A 15,318-nucleotide genomic window follows, 5' to 3' on the forward strand; every position below is an offset into this window, starting at 1 on the left:
AATAAAAGGCACTACTCTAGAAACCTAAGGTATAAAATGTTTATTTCCTCAACCAAGCAACAGTGCTTAAAAAGAAAAACACTAAAATGAGCAACATCAAGTTAAAAAAAAAATATTAAACTTCCCAACATGTAGTGGCACGGGGACATTGACTCTTGTATTCCTTAAGAAAAAAAATTATAAAATGAGGGTCACACATCATCAATGGAAACTTCAGATTCATCTGGACTGTTCAACTGTAGGGAAAAAAGGAAACAGATTGACAAAATTAAACACCATAAAAATGTATCATATGTGTCTTACTAATATTTCAATTGTAATCTTAAAATGAGGCTTTATAGATCAAGTTGTGCTCATTTTGTTTTGATGGATTGTTACTGGCTAAAATTCAGGTAGGTGTGCGACATCAGTCAAGAATTAGTCATTGCTGAGAAGATGGATGATGCAATCTTTATGTAACAAAGAGGGTACAGAAAGTGCTTAAGAATGAATGTCTCTCTGTGTCTTTGTGTTGTCATGTTGTTATTTAGTTTTTTTTGTTCTTTTGACTTCAAGACGGCGCCGCGAGAGTGGCTGCCATTCCAGCAGCTCCTATGTTTTGCTTTTCTACTTTCATTTCTTTCGTAACTTTGCTGCTGTGAAATGTAAATTTCTCCACTGCGAGACTAATAAAGGCAAATCCAATCCAATCCAATCAAGCAGAGAACTCACTGTAGGTGGAGATATCAATCTCCTCTGGCAATTCAGCCACGTTGACCTCGAAGCGGTCTTGGACCTCGTTAAGGGTCTTGGCGTCAGTCTCGTCGGACACGAAACTGATGGCCAGGCCTTTGGTGCCAAACCTGCCGGCGCGAGCCACCTGCAAGGAAAAAAGGCAAAGTGAGATTTTGTGGGAGGAAGTCACACGCCCAGGGGTTTATTGCGGCAAAACTGACTCTGTGCAGGTACGAGTCGGAATCTTCGGGCATGTCGTAGTTGAAGACGATGTTGACCCGCTCGATGTCCATGCCTCGGCCGAACAGGTTGGTAGCTACCAGGATCCGCCGCTGGAAGTCTTTAAACTGCTGGTACCGGGATAACCTGCAATGGCAGACGCAATGAGCAGCTTGTTTCGTATGGGGACTATCTTTGATATAACTGATTTAGATGGGGAGAAACAGCACTCTATAATGTCCTTCATAAAAGTATGACTTAATAACATATGTACAATCTAAAATTAAACGGTTTTAGATGTGACAAATAGCTCTGGACAGAATGCAATACTGCTCCTGGACTGTTGCCTTCTCACTGAGGTAGAACTCCGACATTATACGTCGCTGCAGCATTTGTGTTCGAATACAGACGCTCCCCACTTACGAATGACATGCGTTCCAAAACGGTTGTTTTAAGTTGCTTCAGTGCTATATTTTGTATGGAATGTATGTTTAATCAGAATCAGAATCAGAATACCTTTATTCGTCCCGCAATGGGGAAATTTGCAGTCCACAGCAGCAATTGAAGAGGGATGGGGTTGGGGTGGGAGTGAAAGGATAGAAAACAAGATATTCTAAGCAGGTTAAGGTTTATATAATTATGTTTAAAGGACAACCGATGTCTCCGGACAAGTTGTGTCCATAATTTGTAAAATGGCTTCAAATGACTTCTACTGAGCGGATTTTAAAATGATTCCACCGCATATAGCTATCTATATTTTACGTTTTAAGACTCGCGCTGAATATTCAGGAAGTCTTGTTTTTGAGTTGGTGACGAGTCCGTACGTGACGTCACGAAAGGAACGCCCCCTGACGGAAAAAAAGACATATTGTAGCAGTCCTTCCATCACGTCAATGCATTTTGCTGTACTTGTTTGGTCTGAAAACCTTGTGTTGCACTCAAAAGCCGCCAGAAGAGGGTGTCCAAGCTCCATATAAGGAATTTATCAGCCTGTGGGAACAGAGGTGGCCACTGGAGGTCGCCATTTTGTGCCTCTTTTCTGGTGCTCGTTTCCCCCCCAATGTTGCCTCAAAACGGCACAAATAAATTCTTTAATCGATTGCAAACATGTATGCTTTCCTCTTCAGAACTACAGTAAAGTCTCGTTATATCGATATTCTAGGGAGTCCGAAAAATATCGATATAACTGGGACTATCGATACATCCGACCCTGCGCGCATGTAATTTTCTCAGTGCGTGCATAGAAATAGTATCGTAATAAGCGGGATATCGATATAACCGATATTGATATAACGAGACTTTACTGTATTTGAATCATATTCATAACTGGATGTGTAACAAGAAAGCATATTCTCCAAATATGAAGCCATTGTTTTGATTCTCAAGCAATGAAAGACATCTTGGCGTGACGTCACAAACTGGGGGCGGGACTTTCTGAAAATGCCCAATTCGCAGCTAAATTGTTTGCAGATTTTGGACACTTTAAGTCATTTTTATTGGTGTTTTGCATTTGAATAAAAATATCATACTGCGTGTTTTGGGTATTTTAGATGCTATAAAACGTTTTTCTGATGTGAGTTAAAAAACAAAAAAGTGACGTCGGTTGCCCTTTCAGGCTTGTACAAGTAACCTGTATTGGTTAGTACTGAAAAAGAAACATTTAATAAAATATATGCTCTATAAAGATATGTACACGTACAACTGGAGAGAATACTACATATGTTACTACAAAAATGTTTGTATGTTCCATTGCTCATAACTCGAATGTTCGTAAATAGGGGAGTGTGTAGCAGTTGCTTAAAGGATTTTGAGTACATAAAAGTGGCATAGAAAAACGACTGAAATTATTTCCCCATATGTTAGCTTGAGCAATGTGCTAGCAAACAAGACACATGCCTGTTTCCATTCTGCTCTTATTTTAATATTTAACCCATTCACTGCTATTCCCGAATTTATTCGGGAATTGAAAAGCATGATGTGGAGCGCCATTCCCGAATTTGTTCGGGTTTTGGCTTTTCTTGCGGGGGGTGCTGATATAGTGCTGGACAGACCTCTGGCAATGGTTTTTTTCCCTTCCACTAGGGGGCAGCATTTTGTCCACATTGGTAAAAGCTTTGCATGTAAAAGCGCTATATAAACCAATGTGCATTGTATTTTGTACAGCATCCCCCATTTCAAGCTCAGATAACTCCGGACCGATATAACTTGTGAATTAACTCTTTTTACGGATGAAAAAGGAGAGTGGAGATTTCTTACGCTGCATTTAATGTCTATGTAGTCCTAAAACTCCATATTCTGTGGGTCCTGCAATTTGAGTGAAAATGACAAAAACCCTGGCACTGGAGTGGACGCAATTTTGCACATCGTCTGGCAGTGAATGGGTTAAAATGCTTCTTCAGGATTGATTTTAATTTCATCTAAAATGAAGAAGCTCCTACCTCTGCTCCTGGCCCATGCTCCCATGAATGGCAATGGCCGGGAAGTTCTGCTCCACCAGAAGCTGGGACAGCGCCACACAGCGATGGACCGACTTCACAAATATCACCACCTGATGAGATCAAGTCACGCCAGTACAGTAAGGATCCTTTTTGTTTTATTTAAGATGTTTCACATTGTTACAAACTCCATACTTGGTTGAACTCGAGCACGTCGAGCAAGTCGAACAGCTTTCGGTTCTTCTCGCTGTCTTTCAACTTGCAGTAGTACTGCTGCAGGCCGTGAAGGGTCAGTTTGGTCTCGTCGTCCACAAACACCTCCATGGGCTGCAGCATGAGATTAAATTAGGTCTCGCGTAGCGTTACAGCGTGCACACGTGTCGGCTTGGGTGGCATTAGTTAAGGCGTCATGCGGACCTTAAGTTAGCCCACCCAAGTGCATCAATTTATCCCTCTGATATGGTCACTTATGCTAGTGACAGCCACAAGTGAGCAAAGCGAAAGGGACATATTTGACATACAATCGCGAGGATTAACCAAAAACAAAAATTGAACTGATTATTTACACGTACAGACGCTCCCCAATTTACAAACGAGATATGTTCCAAAGGGTCGTTCGTAAGGTGAATTCGTTCGTAAGTTGCTTCAATATTGTATTTTGTATGGAATGTATGTTTAAAGAGCAACCGACGTCACTTTTTTGTTTTTTAACTGACATCAGAAAAACGTTTTATAGCGTCTAAAATACCCAAAACACGCAGTATGATATTTTTATTCAAATGCAAAACACCAATAAAATTGACTAAGTGTCCAAAATCTGCAAAAAATTGAGCTGCAAATTGGGCATTTTCAGAAAGTCCCAACCCCAGTTTGTGACGTCTTGCATTGCTGGAGAATCAAAACAATGGCTTCAGATTCGGAGAATATGCTTTCTTGTTACACATCCAGTTATGAATATGATTCAAATAGTTCTGAAGAGGAAAGCATACATGTTTGCAATCGATTAAAGAATTTATTCCGTGCCGTTTTGAGCCATCTGGACTGCAATGTAGCGTCCCAGAAAAGAGGCATAAAATGGCAACCTCTTGTCGACATGACAGTGTATTGCGTTTCCACAGGCTGATAAATTGCTTATATGGAGCTTGGACGCCGTCTTCTGGCGCAACACAAGGTTTTCAGACCAAACAAGCATTGACGTGATGGAAGGACTGCTACAATGTGTCCTTTTTTCAGTCAGGGGCGTTCCTTCAGTGACGTCACGTACGGACTCGTAACCAACTCAAAAACCAGACTTCCGGAATATTCAGCACAAGTCTTAAAACGTAAAATATAGCTATATGCGGTAGAATCTTTGTAAAATACGCTCAGTAGAAGTCATTTGAAGCCATTTTACAAATTATGGACACAACTTGTCCGGAGACGTCGGTTGTCCTTTAAGGCTTGTATAAAAGCACCCGTATTGGTTTGGACTGAAAAATAAACATTGAACAAAATACATGCTCTATTAAGATATATACATGTACAACTACTAAAGAGAATACTCCATATGTTACTACAAAAATGTTCATGTGTACCATTGTTCATCACTCGAATGTTCCTAAAGTAGGGGAGCGTCTGTACCTCCAAGATTAAAACAAGCATTTCAGCTTGTTTAACTCCCATACTTGACAACTTACATCCTGCATGAACTTGCGGCACACCGGGCGGATCTCCTTGCTTAGCGTGGCGCTGAACATCATGACTTGCTTCTCGTGGGGAGTCAGCCGGAAGATCTCCTGGATGTCATGTCTCATGTCTGTGATGAGACATGATAGATGAATAAAACAACATTTCACGCTTGCTGTTTCCAGACGTGTCCCACCGCTTACCCAGCTGCTCCAGCATCTTGTCACACTCATCGAGCACAAAGTGCTTGATGTTCTTCACGCTGAGGCTCTTGTTGCGGATAAGAGCAAGGGTGCGACCGGGAGTGCCCACGACGATGTGCGGGCAGCTCTGCCGCAAGACGTCCTCGTCTTTCTTGATGGCCAAGCCACCGAAGAAGACCGACACTTTGACGGTGGACATGTACTTGGAGAAGCGCTCATACTCTTTGCTGATCTGAAAGGCCAGTTCTCGAGTGTGGCACATGACCAGGACGGATACCTGGCAGGTAAGAGGAAGAAACAAAACAAACAACACACACATTAGGCTCACTTGAAATAGCTATATCTCAAATGCAACACATTTCTGCGTTGTGTTGATTTTTTTTTATGTCATTTTTTTGGTCAAGTGTGCTGAACTGTCAACACTATAAAGCGCTAATTCCCTTGATAATTACAGTCAGGACCATCTATATTTTCGCACTCACATTTATTAAAATGGTTTAAGTAAACATTGTAATAATAATTAAATATTAACAGGCAGCAGTTGCGATTCAGAGGCTCGGCTGGTGGCAGCGATGTGGCATAAAAATACAAAAAGCTTCAGATCAATAAAATCAAGATTATTAGACATCGCATGCAATCTGCTGCAGACAACCAATGACGGTAAAATGTGAACTTACCTGACCATCCACGGGTTCAATCTGCTGCAAGGTGGCAAGCACAAACACGGCCGTCTTTCCCATACCAGACTTGGCTTGACACAGAATGTCCATGCCTAAAATGGCCTGAGGGATACACTCGTGCTGGACTGAAAAGACAAAAAAAATGCTTGGTAAAGCAATGCTTGGAAAAACAGTTTGTGCTTTTCGACGGAATTAATACTTGACTGAAAAACATTTTCAAATATATTGTACAGATTATCCATCGCTGTCATTCACCTTCAGATGGATGCTCGAAACCACAGTCAATGATGGCACGAAGGAGCTCGGGCTTGAGGAGGAAATCTCGGAACCCGGAGCTGTGGATGGATACGTACGACCCCTTCACGGCCTTTTTGTTAGCCGGGGTCGTACTCTCCAAGGTTCCTTGGGGCTCCTCTTCCTCTTCATAGTCCAAAAGTTCATTATCCACATCCTGTACAGACATCTGTGAGGCAGTACAAAAATCATTCCAGGATCAACTCCATGTGCATTGTTTATTTTAGAGCATTGTGACAGTCTCGATCTTTGTTGATATTGTGGTCGTTTTCTTTTTACAGCACTATGTTACACGCACTTTCTCCTTGAGCGATGTGTTCTTCCGACCTTAAAATGACCAAACTTTACCAAACTGAGTTTCTCGTATTTAACGTAGATAAGGTGAATGAGTGTGTGTGCAGCGTGTATGTGTGCGTGTAAAATGATTTGGAAACCCACCACAATCACTGGCCACCGTTTGTCCTCCAAATTACATAATTATTATTGTATTTGTCGATTTTAATACATTTATGTGCACATATTTCATATATTTAATACGCTGATATCTGAGGTACAGAAACCGAGCAGGCCGCATCAATTCGCGTTTCGAATAATATGATAATCACAAATTTCTGTTTGAAATATCTGTGTCTTTTTAGGCTTAATCACCCCCCCCCCCCCCCGGCCCCCCGAATTCAATAACGTGAAACGACGCACAACGTGCTCAATGGAGCGGTTTTTCCCTCGTTCATTGCAGCGCGTTACCAAGCTAGTAGCCAAAAGGAAACACGAATGCTAATCATTAGCAGATAATGCAAACAATCATCGAGGCTGCTTAGGTTTCACGTTTGTGTGTTTTAAAATCGAACAATTGTTCACACTACGGTGCTACCAAAAATGCGATTTCGGTCAAATACCTCGATTGAACGTTAACGCGGTTAGCTTGTCTCAGTTAGCCTACTAGCGAGCGCGCAACCATGAATGCGGCCTACTTTATAAATACACAACTATTAAAATTGTAACGAGTAAATGAAAGCCGGCGACGTCTGTGTTCGGATTTGTGTAGTGACTCGTGTGTGTGGACATAGAAAACGGCCGCAGATTACCTTGCAAGATCGTTATTCTTTGTTTGCCCCACCGACGTCGATGAAATGACTCTGCACGCTAGCAAGTATTCACGGCAGTGAGCGGTACGCAGCCGCGGTGCATTCATGTACCCAACGGAAACAACAGCGATCGCAAGACCTCCTTACTGTGTTAAAGCAATGAAACAAACGCAAGAGCCCGTGTAATTTGATGTTTCAATTTTCCAAATAGCATTTTGTGTTAAAATTAGTTGTACGTCATAATTAATACGTCTAGCAGTTCATCACAAAAAGGATTGTCGGAACAAAATGTACGAAAAATGCTGAAGTTATATCATTCGTCGACGAGCAGCTGTTCGGAGGGAGCAGCCGCGTGTTAATGCAGAATTTTAAAGGTGTTTTCCTTCTGTGTTTGACCCATGACTGTCGGTGTGGAACACTCGCCAGCATGCATTACCAGACAATATTTTCAGAATAAAGCGGCACGGTACCTCACAGCTGAGACATCCAGAGATCGGTTCAAACTCTCCTCGTGTCTGTGGGGTTTCCCCGGCTAGTCTAATTTCCTTCTATATTCCCAAAACACTAATCCTACCATAAAACATATGATTTTTTATTTGTTAGATGTCATAAAGTTCAAACTTCCCACATTTAGGGAATGCAACAATAAGACCCCTTTCACCACTCTGACGTGGCGGCTATATGAGTTGTAAAGTGCCCCGATCGCTAAAGATATGGTGTTCATTTGCTATTTGGAGATTTATCATATATTTTACACCACAAAAAACTCGGAGGATGATTCATTAAATTGCATTGTATTTTTCCATTCTATCACATTCTATTTTATGAATATAATAAGCAATTTTAAGATTTGGGCTGGGGAGTGTCCTCAACTGGTTACCAGCCAACTGCATTATTATTATTATTATTATTATTATTATTATTATTATTATTATTATTATTATTATTATTATTATTATTATTATCAGAAAGCCTTTAATCATCCCACAATGGGGACATTCGCATTATTATTATTTAGTAGTTGTAGTAGTAATAGTAGTAGTAGTAGTAGTAGTAGTACTAGTAGTAATAGTAGTAGTAGTAGTAGTAGTAGTAGTAGTAGTAGTAGTAGTAATAATAATAATAATGATAATACATTACATTTTAAGCGCCTTTCAAAGCTCTCAAGGACACTTCACAGTCACAGACAAGCATAGGTACTATAAATAAAACACAATCACAAATAGAATGCAATAAATAAACTACAATTATAAATATCCATCCATCCATCCATCCATCCATCCATCCATCCATCCATCCATCCATCCATCCATCCATCCATCCATCCATCCATCCAAATTGCCCTCCTCCGCGAGTCTGCGTGAACTCTGTGCAACACCTGTAAACCCCGCCTTTCGTCATAATAAATATCGACGGTGATTGGTTAGTGTAACTCTTCTACCACAGAAGTGCGTCTAGTTTCAGCAGACAATTGGCCGAGAAGCTGTCAATCATTTTCCATTCTCCGCGCTGATTGGCTCGCTCCTCCTTCCCGAAGCCTGCCGAACGCCAGCAACACTCAATGATTTCCTCGTCGTGATTGATGCTGCCGTTTGCACCGATTCCTCTGTTGCTAGTCGTCGTTGCAGTCTTGAGGATTTCGTCTGATTCCAAACTAAGACCATAAAACGTCGCCACATTGCTGGCATCTTTAATTGGGTTGGCTCGATCGCAGCTGTCGGAGCTGGCATCGCCGGGAGGGATGGCACTGCGTTGGACGCTATCCGAGTGTGTGTTGTCTTCGACGGTCTAATGAAAATAAATGAGGATTTTAATTAACTGATAACACGAACGGGGTTGATATTTTCGGAGTTACTGGATGAAACTGAATCTGCAATGTCACGGAATGGAAAAACGCGTCTGGTATGTACTGCACTTATATTTTCCAATTTTTCTCATTCATTTAGCTTGGTGACAGTCTTGTAGCGAAACCACCTTGGCGGTTCTTGTCAAATTGCACTGGTAAAATATAACACAGGCCCACCTAGCTCAAATATCGATGAATGTCGTCATAAATGTTCAAATGTTCCACTCTTCCTCGCTACATCAGCGACATTCCGTCGCATACCGACGTTCATATTAATTAGCACATATTTTATTTGCATTATTCTTGCTTTATTTGCATGGCGGGAATTATGTCTAATGTGCAATGTTGTGTTGTCCTGCTCTCGTTTTTTATGCTGTTACACAACCACGCTGCTGTCGTGGGAAGCCGGTGGTATCTGCACTCCCTCCCGGGACGAGATGTGTCATTTAAAACCACAGATGTTAATTCCGACTCAGCCGTGGATTGACTAGACACAGCGTGCTGGTTTATTCGGGTCTCCTTGTTACAAAGCAGACCAACTCTGATATCATCGGAGATGAGTTGTTATGTTGGGGACTGGTCTAGTATGGAAAATGTTTTGATTGAAGCATAAGTGAAACTCATGCTCCTCTTTATTAAATAGCTTAACAGTATTTAATGCCTGGAAAAAGAGAGGGACTCATTTATTTGTCCTTACTTAATGACATACCCGGCAAATAATTGGAGCACATCGGTTAGTCGAGGAAGGGCCAATATTTGCTGAAAAAACAGGGAAAGATTCCTATTAGTCGTTTCTGATTCTTAGTTTACAGGTACGTTCGTTAAATTGTACAGTACGACCTCTAAAACAACCTGAATGTATTTTCTTGCAATATGTTCATCTCCGAGTGTCAATGCACCATGTATTGGATTTTGGATGAGCCTTCATTAGTCGCAGTGGAGAAATGTACATTTCACAGCAGTAAAGTTATGAAAGGAAGAGGAAAGGAAAGGAAGAAGTAGAAAAAACAAAATACAGGAGCTGCTGTAAAGGCAGCCACTCTTGCGGCGCCATCTTGATGTAAAAAAAACACACACACACACCAAAAAAACTAAATAACAAATAATGTGACAACACAAAAGACATAGCCAATCCAGTCTTAAGCACTTTCTGCACCTTCTTTGTTGTATGAAGAAGTTCGAGAAAAAAAAAAAAAAAACTAAGCATATGAATTGACAATCATATGCTTTCTTTTTATTCCACAAACACAATTCATCAGTCCCGTTGTTCATCTGGCAGAGGAACATATTATTGCAAAGAAAACGTTTGTCTCGAGTTGGCCTTTAAATTTACATTACTATGGAAATTATATACAGTGGACCGCCGCATGCACGTGGTTCGGTACTCAACAATTCAGTTATTCAGTTTTTTACTCCCATCTCTTTCCGAGTTGTTTGTGGAAAAATAGGACATTTGTCAGTGTTTTGTTAACTCATTCACTGCCAGACGTGCAAACATGACTCCACTCCAGTGCCAGGCTTTTTGTCATTGTCACTCGAATTCCAGGACCCACAGAATATTGAGTTTTAGGACTACATAAACATTCAATGCAGCATAAGAAGCCCTCTTTTTTCTGATGAATGGAGAGAGTAAGTTATATGGATCTGGAGTTATATGAGCTTGAAATGAGGGCGGCTGTCCAAAACACAATGCAATACATACATATTGGTTTACATTGCACTTTAACAACAGGTGAAGCTGGAACAAAGCGCTCACATGGGAAAAAAATGGAAATGCTGCCCCCTTGTGGAAGGGAAAAAAAAACATCGCCAGAGGTCTGGCCTGCACTTTATCAGCACCCAAGCAAGAAAAACCAACCCGAACTCATTTGCGAATGATGCTCTATGTCATATTTTCAATTCCTGACTAAATTTATGAATGAGTTAAGAGTAATATTTACATGTAAAATTAATGGGTTTCCGCAGTTGTAAATTATGGGCAGACTTTCACAACCCCCCTGGAATAGTGGGGGGTCTTGAACCGATTACTGATGAATACTGTGAGTTGATTCTTAGAATTAGCTGTAAAATCCCTGAAACATGTAAAAGGCATATCACACGTTTGGATCCCCAGGGGAAACTAATCTCTTTCTCACTTCCTGGTGATCTTGTTTATTTGTTGTTTTAAGCACTTCAAGTCTTTTTTTGTTGATCTGATCTCATGGGAACAGACCCAAAGACAAAGTGAACTTGTGACTCATCCCCTTGAACTCGTTATATTCAGTACTTGACTCGACCGTGGCCTCATGATGCAGCTATATGGAAGTCATTGAGAGTCAGAAATCCGAATATTACTGAGAAAATATATTTCAAGATGGGTACAAACTGTATGAAATTTAGCCCCCAGTCATGACGAAGATTTAAGATCATTTTAACTCTGTAAAAGCTTTGTCAGCATGTGATGACACCGAGAAGAGACGATTAAAGGTTAACAGACTGTTGAGAAGAGATGATTAATTGTTCACAGGTTGTTGTCACATCAAGAAGGAAAGGGCAGTGATTTAATAATTGGTAACGTAAAACTGTCGTGAAAAGATTATTTTGATAGTCAAGATTCAATCTAACTACCCGTTATTTTTCCCAATTATCTGCTCAGACAATTACATGAATTATACTTTGGTTGGCGTTTATTTATGAAAACAAAGTCACACTGAGTGACATCGCTCGCAATCCTCAAAATGGGTCTCGACTCACCATTTGAGAACCACCATTCAAAATGACTGTGTACCGTTCATACAGACCCCCCCTCCTTTCGTGGACAACACAACTTTTAACTCATTCACTGCCATTCCCAAATTTATACGGAAATTGAAAATATAACATGGAGCGCCATTCCCGAATTTGTTCACATTTTGGTTGTTCTTGCGGGGGTGCCGATAAAGCGCTGGTCAGATCTCTGGCAAAGTTTTTTTCCCTTATATGAGGGGTCAGCATTTGCCTTTAGTGCAGCCGCCCTCACTTGCACCTTATATTACTCCAGACGATATAACTTAGGAATTAACTCTTTTTTTCAGATGAAAGAAAAGAGTATACGGTTTTTGTATGCTGCATTAAATGTTTATGTAGTCCTAAAACGCAATATTCTGTGGGTCCTGCAATTTCAGTGAAAATGACAAAAATCCTGTCACTGCAGTGGACATGTGTAAAGTGTCCTTGAGAGTTTTGAAAGGCACTTATAAATTAAATTTATTATTATTATTATTATTATTATTATTATTATTATTATTATTATTATTATTATTGTTATAATAATAATAATAATAATAATAATAATAATAATAATAATAATAATAATAAATATTATTATTAATTATAATATATATAATAATATAATAATAATAATAATAATAATAATAATAATAATAAATATTATTATTAATTATAATATATATATAATAATATAATAATAATAGTAATAATAATAATAATAATAATAATAATAATAATAATAATAATAATAATAATAATAATAATAATAATAATTATTATTATTATTATTATTGCATGTCTGGCAGTGAATTAGTTAATACTTCCACACTGGACATTTGCACATGTTTCAGGAAAGGGTTTAGGACATAAAGGATTTTGTGTTTGGAGGCTATTATTATTATTATTATTATTATTATTATTATTATTATTATTATTATTATTATTACTATTATTATTATTATTATTATTAAATTAGGAAACAGTTGATATGAAGGAGATTAAATGTCTGAGGGCCCGAGGCGGCTCGCCAGATGGGCTTCTCTCAACCAAGGGCAATTTTTTAAAATCGCGCACATTCTGCCCTGAAATGTTCATGCAAAGCACTGGGACAAACAAAGGCACTGTGCCGGACGGTTAATGGCGCACAACAAGTTACGCTTGAGAGTCGAGGGAGGTACAAGCTACCCGATAATCATAGTCTGAAACTCATGAGTCACCCATTAACTGACTTGTTGGGACGAAGGCAAATTGTCTGGGCGGGTTTGGGTTTATATTTGAGTCATTGTACAGTCATACACAATCATGTTCGAAATATCTGGCCTCGCCTCATTTTGTCTGAGGTGTCAAAGTCAAGGCCTGGGGGCCAAATCTGGCCTGCCAAATCATTTTATCCGGTCTGGGAAAGCAAAGCAAACTCATGAAATTCCATGATGGTTGCTAATATCCGAACCAAAATTTTAAATCATCATATGTAAACCACAATAACAGCCATTATTTTTGACTTTGGATTTGAAAAACTAGTTATTCATTAATTTGGTGTGCGTCTGTATGTAATATATGGAGTTGATTAAACATTCTAATGGATTCTCCAAATTCATAATGGCATCCCAGAGGAAACCCTTACTACAATGTGGCCTGCGGCAAAAAACAAGTTTGACACCCTTGACCTAAGGCCTTCACTGCATCCTTCAAATAACAAAGTGCATCCGCAGCAATGTCGTCGTCATGCATGATTGACACATTTCACACACACCCGACACTGAACCGTCCTTGTTATTGCTGAGATGTCTCCGAAGGGTCACGGCGCGTGACAAAGCGGACTGTATTCTAAATGTAGCGCCTTTTATCGCTATCTTGACTCACTCCCGTTTCAAGCTATCTACTCTCATTTCCTGTTTTGGAACATGTTTGTTTAATTATCACTTTGAGTTTTGAAGAATCATGACCTGCCGCAGGAGGTGCAATGGCATTTCTACAAGGCAGTCATCGAATCAATCCTGTATTCTTGCATCATGGTTTAGTTCGGCACCGCCACAAAAATGGACAAAATCCGGACGGCGGGAAAAAAAAATCATTGGCACCGCCCTACCCACTCTCGAGGACTTGCTCACTGAAAGAACCAAGACAAGGCCATGTAAAATCCTCCTGGACCCTCCACACCCTACCCACCAACCTTTCCAGCGACTCCCCTCAGGCAGGCGCTACCAATCCATGCGCAACAGCAGACATTTAAATGGCTTCTTCCCCCGTCGCCATTTACTTTCTAAACAGTAACCCAAATATAACTGTATAGTGCCATTTTGCAATTTTTTACAACCCTGCAGAACAACATCCGGTATAGTCATTGTAGCTCTAGCTCTGTACTCGAACCACTGTCTGCCTGATACTTTGCACATTGTCTCATAATTATTCCTGAAACGTACCACTTACACTAAGGAATTTGATTAGATTTGATTATATTAGCCTTTATTAGTGTCTTCAATACTTATTGTCATGTCTTTTTTTTATGATGATACTACTGCAGTTTGTTCTATCGGAGACAAATTACTTGTGTGTTCTACATACTTGGCATGATTCTGATTCAGATTCTGATTTGGTGCACATTCATCGGTAGCGCCTGTCTTAGAGGAGTAGCTGGAAAAGGTTGTGGCCAGGGTGCTGAGGATCCAGTAAGATTTTCCTACATCCAGCAGACATTTAAAGGACAACCGACACCATTTTTTTGTGACATCAGAAAACGGTTTATAGCATCTAAAATAATAATAATAAATAATACATTACATTTTAAGCGCCTTTCAAAGTTCTCAAGGACACTTTGCAGTCACAGACAAGCATAGTACAGTGAGACCTCAATTTACAAACTTAATTGGTTCCCAGACAGAATGTGTAAGGCGAAAAGTGTGTATCTCAAAAAAAAAAAAAATCCCATAGGAAACCATTAAAATGGGAATAATCAGTTCCCGGGTTTCCATAAAATATACTTTTCAACTAAATAAGCCTAAAAAACTACACACAACATACCTTATTCTATGTATAATAAATGTGCTATTGTATTGTAATGAAAAAAATACACTGCATTGTATCATAAAGTCACTTTATTTACATTTGTGATGGTCATTTATGGCTTGATGGAATGGCGTTGGAGGTCGAAGGTCAAAGGGAATTGCTGTTTGGAAAGAGAAGCGCATTACATGCCGACTGTAATTAAAGAAATAAACTGCTGTAAAATAAAGTTTTATTTACCTTTTTGATGGTCGTTGATGGCTTATGGAAGGAGAGTCACCTTCCATAAGGACTGTTGGTAACTTAACCTCTTGTGCTGTTCGGTCGTGTGCTTCCGCCGAAGATCACTCCGCCAGCCGTGGTGGGTGTGTATTATGAAAATAGTGCTTATTATAAGGTTTAAATGTTCAGAAATTTGACGTTTGT

General features: G+C 39.8%; 2 protein-coding genes across 5 annotated transcripts in view; one reads left to right on the forward strand and one right to left on the reverse strand.

Annotated features, from left to right (window-relative positions):
* Positions 1 to 25: 25 nt before the first annotated feature.
* Positions 26 to 7,437, reverse strand: LOC148892275 (ATP-dependent RNA helicase DDX39A-like). Its single transcript, XM_089005786.1, has 10 exons — positions 7,296 to 7,437; positions 6,172 to 6,379; positions 5,914 to 6,041; positions 5,237 to 5,513; positions 5,045 to 5,163; positions 3,564 to 3,695; positions 3,372 to 3,481; positions 936 to 1,080; positions 712 to 859; positions 26 to 236 (listed from the first exon to the last, which is right to left on the reverse strand). Exons 2-10 carry the CDS (start codon positions 6,377 to 6,379, stop codon positions 220 to 222), a joined length of 1,284 nt encoding a protein of 427 aa, XP_088861912.1. The 5' UTR covers positions 7,296 to 7,437; the 3' UTR covers positions 26 to 219.
* Positions 7,438 to 8,848: 1,411 nt separating this feature from the next.
* evi5l (ecotropic viral integration site 5 like) overlaps positions 8,849 to 15,318 on the forward strand; it is a 30,965-nt gene continuing 24,495 nt past the window's right edge. For all 4 annotated transcript variants that reach the window (XM_089007276.1, XM_089007277.1, XM_089007278.1 and 1 more), the window contains exon 1: positions 8,849 to 9,197. The gene's annotated coding sequence lies outside the window, so the exon portion shown is untranslated. The remainder of the gene's footprint in view (positions 9,198 to 15,318) is intronic.

Source organism: Hippocampus bargibanti, linkage group LG10 (genome assembly GCF_051943395.1).
Source record: "Hippocampus bargibanti isolate YZ-2025 linkage group LG10, ASM5194339v1, whole genome shotgun sequence".
NCBI lineage: Eukaryota > Metazoa > Chordata > Actinopteri > Syngnathiformes > Syngnathidae > Hippocampus > Hippocampus bargibanti.

Bases quoted from the DNA above. Each gene is read 5' to 3' on its own strand.
- LOC148892275 (XM_089005786.1), bottom strand. From the start codon at position 6,379: ATGTCTGTACAGGATGTGGATAATGAACTTTTGGACTATGAAGAGGAA. The intron at 6,042-6,171 runs GTGAATGACAGC...TTGTCTTTTCAG, and splicing joins TTTCGAGCATCCATCTGAAG to TCCAGCACGAGTGTATCCCT. The intron at 5,514-5,913 runs GTAAGTTCACAT...CTTACCTGCCAG, and splicing joins TTGAACCCGTGGATGGTCAG to GTATCCGTCCTGGTCATGTG.